Here is a 16,534-nt window from a genome sequence, read left to right on the forward strand (position 1 = left end):
GTGGACTACAGGGAGGAAGTAAGATCCTGCAGAGAAAAAATCGTGAGGGCTAAGGCCCAACTAGAAACCAGATTCACCAAGTCTGTGAAAGATAATAAAAAATCTTTCTATAAATACATTAACAATAAAAGGAAGACTAGGGAGAATATTCAGTCCCTACTGGATGCAAATGGAACAACTGTGACGGGGGATGAGGACAAGGCTGAGGTACTTAATGCCTTCTTTGCCTCAGTCTTTAGTAGTAAGTAAAGTTGTTCCCTCTGTGTACACATCCAGGAGTTAGAGGACCAGAATGAGGCTCCTGTGAGCCAAGAGGAGGCAGTTAGAGACTTGCTTACTAAACTAGACACCCACAAGTCTATGCGGCCGGATGGGATCCACCCAAGGCTATTGAAGGAGCTGGCAGATGTGCTGGCCAAACCCCTTTCCATCATCTTCCAACAGTCCTGGAAGACTGGGGAAGTTCCACTGGACTGGAGGCTGGCTGATGTTGTGCCCATCTACAAGAAGGGTCACAGGGAGGACCCAGGAAACTACAGGCCTGTCAGTCTGACCTCAGTGCCAGAGAAAGTCATGGAACAGGTGATCTTGAGTGCTATCATGAAGCACACGCAGGAGAACCGAGTGATCAGGCCCAGTCAACATAGGTTCACAAAAGGCAGGTCTTGCCAGACTAACCTGATCACCTTCTATGACAAAGTGACTTGGCTGCTGGGTGAGGGAAAGGCTGCAGATGTATCTTCCTGGACTTCAGTAAAGCTTTTGCCACAGTTTCTCACAGCATTCTGCTTCAGAACCTGTCAGCCTCTGGCCTGGACAGGCACACACTCTCCTGGGTGGAAAACTGGTTGGGTGGCCGGGCCCAGAGAGTGGTGGGAAATGGTGTGAAATCCAGCTGGAGGCCAGTGACCAGTGGGGTTCCCCAGGGCTCAGTGGTGGGTCCAGCCCTGTTCAATGTCTTTATCAATGACCTGGATGAAGGCATCGAGTGCACCCTTAGCAAGTTTGCGGACAACACTAAGCTGGGTGGAAGTGTGGATCTGCTGGAGGGTAGGAGGCTCTGCAAAGGGATCTGAATAGACTGGACCTCTGGGCTGAGTCCAACGGCATGAGGTTTAACAAGGCCAAATGCCGGGTCCTGCACTTGGGGCACTGTGGGAACATTTTACAGATAACAAGGCCTGGATGCTGTGAGACTGAACAAGTCTAACAAGGCCTTGAAACACAAAGCCAAAAGATAAACATAGGCCAGCTGAAAGGAATACAGCAGCTAGTTCGGTGGGAACGAGTACCAGCTGAAAGAAAAACAATCAAAGAGAACTATCAACATAATTAATTTTAGTGTAACTTGGTTTTTTAACATGCACGGTAGTTTAGCAAATAATATGTTAGTAGTAGCTTTATGGACAGTTACCTTTATCCAATAATACACTGTAGATACCCTCGTGGGCACCCAGTTATGTAACCGAAAAGGGTTTATAAAGAAACAGCTAAGCTCAATAAATTGAACACTCGCTGATCATATTGAGCTCTGTGTTTGATTCCATGATGCTCCATCAACAGGGCACAACCCTGTGCAGTGCTACAGACTAGGAGAAGTCTGTCTAGAAAGCTGCCTGGAGGAGAAGGACCTGGGGGTGTTGGTCGACAGCGACTGAACATGAGCCAGCAGTGTGCCCAGGTGGCCAAGAAGGCCAATGGCATCTTGGCTTGCCAGAAACGGTGTGACCAGTAGGTCCAGGGAGGTTATTCTCCCTCTGTACTTGGCACCAGTGAGACTGCACCTCGAATCTTGTGTTCAGTTCTGGGCCCCTCCCCACAAGAAGGATGTTGAGGCTCTGGAGCGAGTCCAGAGAAGAGCAACAAAGCTGGTAAGGGGGCTGGAGAACAAGTCTTATGAGGAGCAGCTGAGAGAGCTGGGGTTGTTTAGGCTGGAGAAGAGGAGGCTGAGGGGAGACCTCATTGCTCTCTACAACTACCTGAAAGGAGGTTGTGGAGAGGAGGGTGCTGGCCTCTTCTCCCAAGTCACGGGGGACAGGACAAGAGGAAATGGCCTCAACCTCCGCCAGGGGAGGTTCAGGCTGGACATCAGGAAAAAAAAATTCATGGAAAGGGTCATTGGGCACTGGAACAGGCTGCCCAGGGAGGTGGTTGAGTTACCTTCCCTGAAGATGTTTAAAAGACAGGTGGATGAGGTGCTCAGGGACATGGTTTAATGATTGATGGGAATGGTTGGACTTGATAATCCAGTGGGTCCTTTCCAACCTAGTGATTCTGTGATTCGATGAAGTGCAGACAGGGTCTTTATACAGCTGTGGATGATAAGCAAAAGGATAGTCAGGACAGTGATTCCTCCTTTTTATCAGAATCTGTCACAGATGCTTCATATTTCCTTTCAAAATACATTATATGACACATATAAAGTTTTGGCTGTTTTATTTGTATCGTTTGCTTGCAAGGTCCTGGTTCTGTGACACTTAAACTGCAAAGTCCTTTGAGATTTCTAAATTGTGAAAATCAAGTGGTTATTGGAAGGAGATTCTAGTACTTCTGCTTTTTGTTTTCCAGAGTTATTGATGGCTTGGCGACCCTGGATGAGCTGGAGAAGTTGCCTGTGAATGAGAAAAACTACCGACCTCTTAGTGATGTTCACACTAAGACATTACAATTCATGACAACCTTTTTGCTCCGTAGCCGCAGAGCTCCTGGACACGTTCTTTAGAGACTGGTCAGATTGACTGCTGGATTATGGGGTTTAAAGTACTCTTGAAAAGAGTTACTTGAGGTGGAAGAAGCGACAGTCAAATAGGGTCCCACACCTGCAAACATTACTTGATATCTTTATTACCTACCTTTCCTACTGCTCCCCTGGATAGTCAAGCTAAGTATGTTTCTGAGTATGTGACAGATTTGGACCATCACAGATTTCTAATAACATAGAAGCAACATGTTAAATAACTCAGATATTTTTTCAGAGTCAGACTGCTGGTTTCTATGCCTAACTTCAGGAGCTTAATTCAGGCAACCATTTTTACCATCTTTTTCATCAAAACCAGCCTGAATTTTCATCGGAAAGTGTTGTTAAGTTCTCATACCTGACCTGTTCTGCGGCTCTTACAAATGAGCATTTGAAACTTGTTATTCCTCATGGCTGAGTGAACAGATTAAATCTGGAGCTTCCTGGATGATGTACATCACAGGAAAGGCCAACAGCATCCCAGGCTCTGTTAGAAAAGGCTTCACCAACCGGTCAGGGGAGGTGGTGCTCCCCCTCTCCTCAGAGATGACACCCCCAGAGCTGCAGTGTCATGTCCAGTTCTGCACTTTCCACTACAAGGGAACACGGCCATGCTGGAGCAAGTCCAATGAAAAACAGCCAACATAATTAAGAGACAGGAACATCTGTTATACAAGGAGAGGTCGAAAGCCGCGCCTGTTTAGCCTAGAGAAGAGAAAGCTCAGGCGGTGTTATCAGTGTGCATGAACGCTGATAATGGATGAGGGGAAAAAAGACAGCAGAGCTGGACTCTTCTCAGTGGTGTCCAGAGACAGGACATGAAACACATGCTCAAGCTGAAATACAGGAAAGTGTTTAACCATCTCCAAAACACCTTTCTCCCTGCAAGAGTGAGGGAACACTTGAACAGGATGTTAAAATGTCTAGGTAGACACGGCCTGAAGCAAACTGCCCTATCTGACCCTGGTTTCAGCTGGTGGGTTGGGCTAGACCATCTCCAGAGACAACTTCCAGCCTCAGCCACTCCATGGTTCTAAACCATGGAGTTCTAATCCAAATTTTCGTCACCAGAAGATGGTGCTGTGCAGTGCGGTTTGAAAAACAGGTATCAGAACTGCCACCGATTATAATTGTTTTCCTGTCTTGGGAGCCTGATATTAGAGGTGCATTTCAGCAAGACTTTATTTGGTTGAGAAGCTGATTAATCTAGGCAGGATTTCTAACCTTTACAGCACAGCCAGTGGTCAGTTCCACAGTCTGCCTTTGGAACCAGAATTCCTCTGGAAATTCCTGCCGGCACTCCTAGGAGTTTAAAAATCTGAGTGGTTTAGAACCATGGAGTGGCTGAGGCTGGAAGTTGTCTCTGGAGATGGTCTAGCCCAACCCACCAGCTGAAACCAGGGTCAGATAGGGCAGGTTGCTTCAGGCCGTGTCTACCCAGACATTTTAACATCCTGTTCAAGTGTTCCCTCACTCTTGCAGGGAGAAAGGTGTTTTGGAGATGCCCACACTGTGCTGCCCACACTGGCTGATAAACAAGCCTGCAGTCCCAGCGCTGATTCCCAGTCCTGAAGATCCTGACTTTTATAATTTTTTTTTAATTTAATATTAAAGAGAACTGAGAGAAGTGATAAATGAGGCAAACATATATGTAAATGGGGTGTTAAGAATTTCTTCAGTTTATGGTCTTTTACATAAAACTGAAAGCAAAAAAAATAAATTAGACCCCCTTAAACAAATTAAGCCTTAGAGTTTGGTGCAGAAATTAAAGATGTTCAGAATCTCATAAAATTATGAGAGATCATGAATGTCATTAAATTTGACAAGAACAACTGCTGGATTCTGTAATTGGGATGTCGTAATGGTGGATGCAAGTACAACTTGGGAGAGAAGTGGCTGGAAATCACCCTGTAGAAAGGCATCTGGGAGTGCTGCAGGCAATTTGTGTGAGCAGTGCGCCTTGGCAGCCAACAGGGCAAAACTGCATCCTAGTTGTAACCAACCAGTCATACGAGGTGATTATCCTGCTATATTTAGCATTGATGCAGCCTCACTTTGTGTATTGTGTGCAATTCTGGAGCCCCACAACTTAAAAAGGATATTAAGGGACATGAATGTGTCCAGAGTAGGGCAGAGGGCAACAAATTTGGCTGAAAGGAATGTCCTGTGAGGAGGGGCTGAGGGCATAGGGTTTATCTAGTTTGGAGAAAAGGGGGATGAGGTGCAACCTCGTTGCTTTTTACAGCTTCCTGAAGCAAGGAAGTAGAGAGGGAGGTGCTGATCCCTTCTCCTCGTTATCCAGTGACAGGATGTGTGAGAAAGGTTCAAAGCCACCTTGGTGGAGGTTCAGACTTGACATTAGGAAACACTTCTTTACCGGTGAAGAGGGTGGTCAAACACTGAAACAATCTTAGTTTACATCATCTCATTAAAAACAAACTTTTTCTGTTTGTTTGTTTTGTTTTACCTGCAGCTTATTGATAGACCCCAGCTAATCAAACTCTGAATAATTCAGTTTAATCCTTAGCTCAGGATGCATTTTTTTTCCATTGTTGGAGCACACCGCAATCTGTAACACATCTTCAGCTGACACACAGTGCAAATAGTATGTCTAAAGAGCACATCTATTCCTGCAAATTTTTCCTTGGACAAAGTAACATCTTTAAAAGCTGATCTTTTAGGCAAGGCTTTGAGTTGTATGAATTACAGTTATTTTACACTTTCAAGAATAATATCCTCAAAACAGATTAATAAAAAGTCTACCTTGCACTACAATTGAGAAAGCAAAACTTCCCTCTACAACACAGTATCTAGAGTTGCATGATCATGCAGAGAAATACGCATGGTAATAAAAGGGAACAGTACACCTTTCTAAGAGAAAGAACAGGACAGAATTGTGCAAGTGTAGATCATACATTTATTAAAGAACAACTGTCTCAACTCCAAAATTGGGCACAGAGATTAAAAATAAAAATTCATTGCACTACCTAGTAAAGCATTACTAACTCGCATTAAAAAATGTACAAATTTTGTTAAAAAGTTATCGAGCCTTCAAATTATTTGGTTACAGATATTTATAATACATTTAAAACTACATGTTAAATGATACAGTAGAGGATGACTTAAAGAAAACTCATAAACTTCCATAAGGATAGACAAATCTGAAACAGAAGTAGCAAAATGAGGTAACAATGTACTAAAGAAAAAAAACCAGTTTTTACAAAGGCCCAAAGATAACTCAAGTCAAAAACGCGTTTTCTAGAATTAAAATTAAAAAGGCTGGTAAATCTCATTGCATATATCACACAATGTATTAACAGGCATGAAATCACATTCAAGAGCCTGTACAAAATGGCATACAGCAAAAGGCTTTATTTTTTTGTAAAGAAAGCCACAAACCAAGATGTTAGAATTATCTGTAGGCCTTGATATCCCCTAAAATGCCAAACTAAATCAATAGTTTATGTAAAAACACAGCAGTGCCAATAGCCTCCTCCTAGTAGGAGGTGTCCCTGCCCATCACAGGGGCATTGGAACTGGATGGTTTTTAAGGTCCCTTCCAACCCAAACTATTCTATGATTCTATGATAATGCAAACATGTTACAGGTTGTGGGGTTTATTTTCCCCAGGCTTTGTTGGTTTGTTTTGAGAAGAAAGACACAGGTGACAGCAGAAAGGCAATGAAAATAGAATAAAGTCTTGCTAAGTTAAGGTGCTGCTGGGCTCTATGGCAGGCTGTGGAATTACACACAAATGTGCACACCACATGGCAGTTAACAGCTGAACACGAACCCCCCTCCCTTGACAGCCACAACAGAGAGGACTTGGTTGTAGCTTGTCTGAGCCGATTCAGAACATATACGTGTGATATTTATACACACCAATTGCAGGAAGCAAGTCCAGACACACCTGCAGGAGTCCCATGCAAACAAAAAAAACTGTTCCAGAAAACAGATGCTGTAAGAGCACAGCAATTCATCTCAGGATTTTACCAGCTGGGACCGTCCATCTTCTAGATCTCCCAACTGTCACAGAGTTCTACTGGGGAAAGAGGGACATTACACATCAAGATTTCTCCAATTCTAGGAAGAGGACCACTTTCCTTTGGCTTCAGAAGAATGTGTCTTGTTCATTTGTACCTTGCATAGAAAAAGTGCCCTCTTTCTGTGCTCCAAACTGAATACTGAGCACAGTATTGTTAGTTACATTTAAATCTGTACACACAGATTTTTTTTCTTTTGCAGCTACGTGAAAGAATATAAGTTTTGTAAGACATGTGGCATATGCTTTTTTAAAAAACCAGAATTTTATTGGTTAAAAAATTACATAGTTTAACCTGCTCTGTTAATGTGAAATGCCTGTTCTTTACCTCCACTGGAAACAGAAATTCTATTATTTTGAAGTTGATGTAACAGCATATTTGTTTAATGTTCTTAAGTATGGAGAGGTATGTTAGATATGCTGTTTTTCAGAACTACCTATGTAACTAAACAGAGGGAAAAGCATCTCAAATAGGGCAAAATTGTGCTTTTATTGTATTTGCACCAAGAGCTGCAACTGGTCTGTAGAATCTTCAAAGAGGGAAATCAGCATGGAGAACATCTAACACTGTTTGAAATTATAGCTGACATTAAGCATAGCAGCATAAAAAAAAAAAGCATCAAAAATTACGAAGAATAAACTTAAAGCTGGGACTGTCAGCAAGTTGCAGTAATATTGCTAGTTGTGCCACTTGTGTTGCTGCAACCAAAGTAATGACACTGAATTTAGGAGAATTTTGTTGCGAAAAGTGCATCCTGTGAATAAGTATGGTATATGTAGACCTAAATATTTTGCTATAATGTATCAAAGATGTTAACAGTCTGAATATTATAAATTAAGCTAACTTTTTTTAATAGCCCAAACAAAGCATCATTCAGAGCACCTGAACAGAGGTTATCACCTCCTGCTTCACAGAACTATTCTCCTATAGTGGAGTGGTCTGGAAACTTGATTGCAAAAAACAAACAAACAAAAAAACAAGAGAGTTCCTTCATGAGATAAGGAAGGGCAAGAAGCAGCATATGGGCAACTGAATTTTGCAGTCAGTGACCAAAGCCACCTTCTCTTGTGGTAGAGTGAAGAAAAAAAAAAAAAATCAGAAGTGCTACTGCTTTGAGAAAGTGCAGAAAACTTTATTTTATTCATGAAACTGCAGGAATAAAATCATAACCTTTAAGAAGTAACTTCAGTTGTATACAAACTCCTTTATAAATGACAAAGAACGAACATGACTAAAGCCAACGTTTACAAGCTAAAAGATAACGTTCTTAGCAAGTGCAATGGCCAAAAGTGAAGAACTGTTGCACAAGACTCTCAGCATACTTTCTGCTTCCTTTCATGGAAGAAACATAACTGGCAAATCCAGCTAGAAAAATTTATAAGGAGAACAGAAAAGCATTGATATTCATATTAGCAATTAAAAATGTTAATAATGCTAAATGATTTGTACAATATTGCAACATTACATTGATAACATAACTTGTAAATCAGCCATTTAAGAAATCAGACTTTGTAACATTACTCTTGTACGAACAATCAATGCACTTTAGTGGTACACATTTAAAGCCTTCAATGAAGGGGAAGCGTAACAGCTGTTCGAATAGTACGTAGAACGGTCTTTATACCTGTAAGTACATTAGGGAGGGAATACTAAATATCTGTAACTGCTGCACCCTCCGCATTCAGTGTGCAACTGCAAACACAAGGAAAGGAACCAGTGTACAGTACTAGTACTGTTTAAATAACACACAAGATTATACATTGCAGCATAATTATTACTACACACATACATTCTCAGTACATGCTGGTACACAGGTTCTCAAACACACATGCACACTCAGCCACAAGCACGCTTCACGTATCCTCTCACAAGCAAACATACATTCACACCCTTCTTTCCCAGTCCTCCCACTCACAGTATCTGAAGGCTCTATAAAGGGTAGATTATGATATTGTTTGAAGCTACCACTGTTTTTTTTCTCCTTCACTTTCTTTTATATAAGCACATGCTAAAAGATCACAACCACAGTAATCTTGCAGCAACACTCTGAATGATCACACAAAAACCAGGGAATGTTAGTGCACACACAAAAAAATAAGCCAAAAAAAAAATCTTTGGAGTTCCAAGCACACTGTTAGTATAACAATCCCGTAACTGTGAAGACTAGTTATAAGCTTTGTAATCTATTAAGTCACACAGTGCAAAGTAAGGTCCATTCACCCTTCTGTGTAAAGGGCAGGCTGGAAGCCACCTGGGTAAGTTCAACAGATTGTTCATATATACATGTGATCAGGAACATCCAAACTGGATTTGTGCTCTTAGATTGGTCATTCTGAATCACGATGCACTTCTGAAGCATCAGCTCTACAAATCGGGCAGGTACGATTGGCCTGTGAAACCAAAAACAAGATTTACTGTACTGACAAATACATTGTTAAGGTAATGTGTAGATGACACCGAACACCTGGGATCATAATGACTTTGCTGCCTTCATCACCCTAGTACTGAAAACCAATTCCAGAGTACTCAAACTAAGTGAAAATAAAGCATTCTTAGTTTATGCCTTTTCTTTAGTTTGTTTTGTTATGTTAGAGTGGTGTGATAAGTTGGGCACTTCAAAATCATGTTTAGAAAATAATCTATGCCTTTTAAGATAAAGCAAAAGAACAAACTAGGCCTTATTTAACTGACGCTGGTTTTATTAATGCAGATTCATAGTTACAGTATATTGCAGTCAGTGGGACACAACTTAAAAGCTGTGCCATGTGCTGCAGAGAAACCCACCAAAACCAGACTAGCAACCTTGGGTTGCAAATAAATGTCCTATATAAGAGTGTCATGTGGTCACACATTCTACTGATGAAGGGTCACATGTCTTCATACCCTTATTCAGTTATTCTCACAGAAACCTACACTGGGTCAAAGCTGAAAACAGACTACATAAAAAGGGTTGGGGGCTTGTTAAACAGAAAGGAGGAGGGAAAAATAAAAAAAAGAGAGAAGGAGAGAGAGGTGGTGACCTGATGAAACAGGTATAAGTAACACACCCACGCAGGTCTACATTTAGTAAAGCACTCACTGAAAATATGTCCTGTAACTCTTTTACCGCTTCCTTAAACATGTAAGTCAGACGAGAAGTAACATCTCTTAAGCCACTGCAGAAGTATTTATGCCTTCTACTTCCCCTTTTCCAAATAAAGCCTAATTTCATTTTAGCAAATGAGAAGAAGCTCAAACTACGTAACATCTGTGGTAAAATATTTCCTTTTCAAAGGGAGAGTGAAGAGAACTTCTCCCTGCCCCAAATTCTGTATTTCACTGTTCCCAAAAGTGCAGGACCAACCACTGTCAGCTCCAGGTTTTCCTATAGTAGCTAAATTTTTCAACAAAATACATGTGACAGCATCAGGAAATGTGGCTCTGCAGGCCAGAGTTCAGAAGCCGGAGGCAGAGATCACTGCCACAAATTTCAAACCCAAAAAATAAATGCCAGTGGAAGTAGTACATTATTATTGGAAAGCATTACTTAGTAGTAGAAGTTAAAATGAGGGAATGTTTTTTCCATCAATTACTCTTATTATTGTTTTATAGTTTACATTATAGTTATTATTTATAGGTTTTCATTGGAGAATCAATACAGAATTTATTTCTTCTTCTCTCTCTGGCAGTTATATAATTACTTACTGACATTACATTTCTCAGTCACTACTTTGTACTTGCATAATTCTAGATACAATTCAGTTAATGCAACTTTTAAAATAAAAGGAAATGTTCATCAGAAGTCAATGAATTAATGGATAAAGTTTAATTAAGTATCTGCTATTTGTAGCAAGAAACAGCATTGAGTGGGGGTAATCTTCTGAAAGGGACTGCAGAAATAAATCCACTATGTAACAATAAAAAGAATATTCATGGACACCACAGCACTGCTTCTTAAGTAACTTTTCAAAATCCTACATGAAGACTTTTTAAAAATTCATTTGCATTCTTGTGCCTTTCATGAAATTCATTCTCCCTTCCCACCATTCAACATGACTGGTGTAAAAAGAAGAGTAAGGTAGATATAGTACAGTAATATTGGCCTTCTAAGTAGCCACTCTTTCAGGCAAATTTACATTTTGTCCTGTGAGGAGAAAGAGAGCTGTACAATTAACTAACAGTGTTAGTGGGTTTTTTATAATTTATAAAAATCTATAGCTAAAGTCAATGGCATTTTGAATTATGAATCTGTAGAGCTATTAGAATCCTCTTAAAAACATTACACTACTTTGGTATTAGTCTATCAGAATAAAGTTAAACTACAGTTACAGTTTGTCTTTTCTTATAGATAACACAGCATTTCTTATCAGAACGTTAAATACAGAGGCAAGTTTCCTATGTTATCTGGTTCTAAGCTCTCAGGGTGAAGACAGGTCATGTTTTAAAACTGTCCTTTGGAATGATGACTAATTCTTACTTAACAAAACAACAGATTTCTCATTTCATTTGTATTTGACCAAGTGGTTTAGGATATTAAATAATCAAATACTGTGAACTAAGAGAGCTGACAATACTATGAAAAGCAAGAGGATAACCTCCCTCTTGTTAATTCTGTTTCCTCCACTGTACTACATCTTCTTTCACAGATCTTTAACCTTGCTCAACCACAGAAGTTTAAATTTAAATGGGTAGCCTAATGCACTGTAAAAGAACATTTCTTTTCACTTGCTTACATTACTTAAAAAGGCAGCACTGCACATAGCATTATACCAGCAGAGCAGATTAAACATTTCATCCAAAACCAGATGGAGATCAGTGATTAGCGGTGTCACTGAGGGGTCTGTTCTGGAACCGTTGTTGTTTAATATCTTCATCAATAATACAGACGATGGAATCAAGTGCAGGAAGTTTGCAGATGACACCAAGCTGAGTGGCAATGCTGACACCCTGAGGTATGGGATGTCAGCTACAGGGACCTTTACAAGCTGGAGAAGTGAGCTTGTGAAAACCTCATAAGGTTCAACAAGGTGAAACGCAAGGTCCTGCATCTGGACAGGGGCAACCATCAGTACTGATACAGGCTGAGGATTGAAAAGATTGAGAGTGGCTCTGCAGAGAAGGAGCTTGGGGTCTGGGTGGATGAGAAGCTGGGCATGAGCCAGCAACACGTGCTTGCAGCCCAGAAAGCCAACCATATCCTGAGTCACATGAAAAGAACTGCTGCCTGGTCGAGGGAGGCAATTCTGCCCCTCTACTCACAAAAACGATCGAAGGCCTGGAACACGTGCCGTATAAGGAGAGGCTGAGTGAGTTGGGGTTGTTCAGCTTGGTGAAGAGTCCAAGGAGACCTTACTGTGGCCTTTCAATTCTTAAAAGGAGCTTATTAGAAAGATGAAAAAAAACCTTTTTAACACAGTCTGTAGCAATAGGACTAAGTGTAATGGTTTTAAACTAAAAGAGAAGTTCGGTCAGCTCAGTGACTTAATCAGCAAGTGACAGCAGCAGACATGCTAAGTGCTGCAGCTGGGCACTAGACTGAGGCAGAAAATACGCTCTGTGGAGCAAGGAAACCCCTCAACAGGGAGCAAGGGGCAGGCAGCTCCTGACTCTTGGTCACAGCAGCTGCCACAGAAGATTTAAACAGCCCCTTAGGAGGGCAGTGTGCGAGAGCAGTTCCTTTGTGAAGGCAGGGTGTACAGGAAGGGCAGTGTCTCCATGCTCAGGAGGTGAGTTCAGTCAGTGAGATGGAGCCCTGTCATGGCATCCACCCAGTGGGAGCCTGCATCCTCTGTACCTGCCAGAAGGGATGTGTCATTTCAGACCGAGCTCCCAGGAAAACATACACCCTCCAGGTCTCTGGCTGCAGGGAGAGCCACCAGCTCGCACTGGAAACAGAGGGCAGCAGGGACAAGAGCTGTGTGAGATAAGAGCAGGTGGAACATTTCCTCAGCCCAGTGGCAGAGCTGTGAGAGGGAGCAAAGAGGCTAAGGAGCACCAGGGAGTCTGAGCTAGAGACAGACTGGTAGAACCACACCCTGAGCTCCCTGATACAGGAACAGAAACAGCCACCAGAAAAAGCCCCTGATCACAGGGATTTGGTATCCTCCTCCCCACCACGATGTAGGCAGGGACTTAAAAGGAATGTACTGAGTGGAAGCAAGTCCACCAATGGGGCAGAGAACAACCCCCTCCTCCTTGCCCACACCTCCCTAGGTGCCTCTGCACAACAGATATGAGGCTCTAGCTGTGGAAGACAAACCAGAGGAAAATGTGGGTGATGACTTGTCCACATCAGAACAAAGGCCAAGACCAGAACACCACTCCCCTCCTATTACTACAACTGACAAGGGGAGGAAAAGACAGTCACCTACAACTATGACTTCCTTGCTGAGAGGAACAGAGGGTCCAATATGTCAAACAGACCCTACCCACAGGGAAGTCTGCTGCCTCCCAGAAGCCTGGGGGGAAACTCCCCAGTCCGGTAAGGCCCTCAGACTATTACCCATTACTGCTGTTCTATGTGGAGGGTGACAAAACTACAGTATGTAGTCCAAAGGTGAACAAAAGAGATTTTAGGACCTTGGCATAGCAAATGATGGAATCTGAAACCCAGGTGATTTTTTCCTCCCTCCCACAATGTCGTTGCCTGTAACTTGAAAGGCTCAGATGGGTCCAATCTATTAATACATGGCTCCGTGGCTGGTGCCACCGTAACAGCTTTGGTGGTCTTGACAATGGGATGGCCTGCATGCCACCATGTTTACAGGTATCAGATGGGAGCCGCCTTTCTCAAAGTGGGAGGAGGGTCCTTGCTCAGGAGCTTGCAGGGCTCATTGACAGGGCTTTAAACTAGATATGAAGGGGGATGATAACAGACTTGCCTATGACAAGTGGCAGGAGGACACAAAATGGTTGGAGGAATGGGGTGCTAGTATGGGTCCTCCACCTGCTGCCCTGGCCATGCTGGGGACACCATGGCATAGCTGAAGTCCTGTGGAGATAAGTGGGAGGCTCCTGAGGTAGCAGGTGCCAGGAAGGAAAGTGCCCCAAAACACCTTAAAGAAAATAAAGTGTCTTCCACTAAGAAGGTGAAGTGGCAGCAGCCCAGCTGAGTGCCTCTAGACAAACACATGAAGCTTGGGCAACAAATAGGAGGAGCTGGAGGCTACCACGACACTAGAAAGCTAGGATTTGGTTGCCACCACTGAAACTTGGTGGAATGAATGCCATGACTGGAGTGTGGCTATCAATGGCTACAGGCTGTTCAGAAGCAACAATGTGCAGATCTGGTGCTCTGTGAAGCAGAGGTACATTTTTTCATTAATAGCCTGGAAAGAGTTGTCTTTTTCAAAATTTAAATAATCAATCTTACCTATACAGACCTATAGCATCCATGATCTCACAGGATGCGTCAAATCATATTAGTTCTCTTTTCATAAAATAGAGTGACTATCATTCCTGGATACTCTGTTCACACCACAAATGATTTATGAAGCTTCATGCAATGGAAAGACTTGACATATCTAGTGTAAACACTCCTCAAGAGGAGTAGGGCGTCCCTGGAGAATAGCACCTGAAGAGATATCATTACTCTTAATTTGCAGTTACTGAACAAAGCAGCACACATCTATATAAATATTTTGAATATTATGTGGAGGGTGTGCGTGTGTGGCTTTCTAATCTGACAATAAACCAGCTAGGTGTTTACATTCCTCTTGCTGATTCTCAAGTACATTGATTCAGAAAGACATCAGTTCTACTGAAAGTTAGGACATTGTTGTAGTAACATTTACACTGGCCCTCGATTTTGTAGAAGCCTTAGGCTACCGTGGGTATTCTAGCCCAAGATCAATTTCACATCCCAGTTTTCAAAATGCTTCTCATTATTCTTGTTAGCCAAAAGAATGCTGTCAATGTTAACTTCATTTTTATATTCTCTGCACTTAATATTTCAGTGTATGCATAAGTTATACATTTTCTTGTTTTTATGAAGCCATAAAGATACGGCTTTTTAATACCTTTTTCCAAAACAACAGACACCATCTGTAATTCTCTAGCGACTGTATCCTATACTAAATTACGATCATTGCAAATTCAAATGTTCTATACAACACACTACACAAAGATTAAACTAAAGCTGAATACACTAAAACACTGAAACAAAGTGAGGCAAGATGGGGTCAATACCTTATTAGAAGTACATCTGGCTAATGCAATTTGTAGAGATGTCTGTATATCATCACCTCCTTATTTGTATTTCCTGTTTTTCACACCTTCTGTACTGCTGCTGTTTTCTCTGTCCTCTTACTGGGCTGCCCTAACGCTAGATCTTTTCCTTTCTGCTCAAATTCTCTTGAAAGGGTATATCATAATTTTGTAAAACTACAACTTCTATTTGTATACAGTACATTTCTCTATATATGTATATATGCATACACACAGTATTTTATTTGCCCCAGAACCTATTATTAACAGTAAATGGGGGAGAGAGGTATTAGTACTCATTGACATGCAGGATAGAACGAACAGTTAAAGCTACCATCATCACAGAAACTAATTCATACTTCCTATATCATGTTACTTTTTTGTTTTCAAGCCTTAATTTCATGAATTACTTGAATTTGCAGTCATTATTCTGTGCAAATGGAAAACACAGTAAGATCTGTCAATGAAAATAATTCTCTTGGTATTGATTTTACCTTGTTCCAAAGATCAACAACTTGCATCAGTTGTTAGAAAAATATAAGTAGGCAGTGCTTCCACTCTGTTGGCATTTCCAGGTTAAGTATGAGAAATGTAAAACAAGATGAAATCAAGTGGAACAGCAAAACACTGCCCTTCCTCCTCCTAAACCACATTATGAATTCTGTATAAGATAGGATTTTTTTTTTCTTTACCTTCAGCCATTTATCGACACACTTGGCATGGAACTCGTGGTTACAGGGTAAGACTCTAAGTAGCTGCCTTGACTCAAAATCACACATGCAAACCACACACCTAGAAAAGACAACAAACTTCAAAAGTATCTGCTATGTAAGAACAACAAATATATATTCCATCCAAAACTTTACAGGTATGACTGCAACATGACTGGTCATTTACCCCTTAGGTAGCTGTGTTTATATATATTTGTAGTTTAAGATGCAGAGTGTGACAATGTAAACTGAGAATTGCTGTTACATTTTTCCCTCCCCCGTGCTTTCAAAAAAAACAAATGCTCGTGCTTATGGGAGTTACCAAACCCAACCAACAGAACAGATGTTTAATCAAAATTCAAAATGATTGAGATAATGGTCTGTAGACTTCACTCCCTACTTATACTAGTATAAGTCACACTGAGGGTCACTGAGGCTGGAATATCAGTGAAAAATCCTTACACCAAAGTTCAAACATTAGATAGCATTTGGTACTAAGTCACTTTAACTACCTTTGTATCTTTACTGCCTATTCCACTTGGTTGTGCAGATCTTTCAAACAGAGTAAGTTAATGGCTTTTAAAAATAAGGAGATGTGCTCTTAAACCACTGACCAAGCTCTACCAGGAGCACTTGAAATTTCAACACTTCAAGTTATTTTCACAAGGGCCAAATTCAAAGTTGACAATCTTATTTTAATTTCTAGTATACTAAAGCCTAGAACACCTTCTGTCGTTTCAATCTAAGTGCTGAGGAACTAGATTAAGAACACAGCTAAATGACACGAGACAAAAGTAGAGGTTTCAACGTATGAATAAATAGTATTGGATCTGGAAAGCAATCCACACACATACACACAA

At 41.3% G+C, this 16,534-nt stretch overlaps 1 protein-coding gene across 4 annotated transcripts in view; it reads right to left on the reverse strand.

Annotated features, from left to right (window-relative positions):
• Positions 1 to 8,421: 8,421 nt before the first annotated feature.
• The window catches only part of RNF38 (ring finger protein 38), a 110,175-nt gene continuing 102,062 nt past the window's right edge, over positions 8,422 to 16,534 (reverse strand). For all 4 annotated transcript variants that reach the window (XM_069879983.1, XM_069879986.1, XM_069879985.1 and 1 more), the window contains 2 exons: positions 15,657 to 15,756; positions 8,422 to 9,170 (listed from right to left, as the gene is read on the reverse strand). In XM_069879983.1, coding sequence (XP_069736084.1) covers positions 9,108 to 9,170; positions 15,657 to 15,756 — 163 coding nt within the window. In that variant the 3' untranslated portion in view covers positions 8,422 to 9,107. The remainder of the gene's footprint in view (positions 9,171 to 15,656; positions 15,757 to 16,534) is intronic.

The sequence above is a fragment of the Phaenicophaeus curvirostris genome, chromosome Z, assembly GCF_032191515.1.
Source record: "Phaenicophaeus curvirostris isolate KB17595 chromosome Z, BPBGC_Pcur_1.0, whole genome shotgun sequence".
Taxonomy (NCBI): Eukaryota; Metazoa; Chordata; class Aves; order Cuculiformes; family Cuculidae; genus Phaenicophaeus; species Phaenicophaeus curvirostris.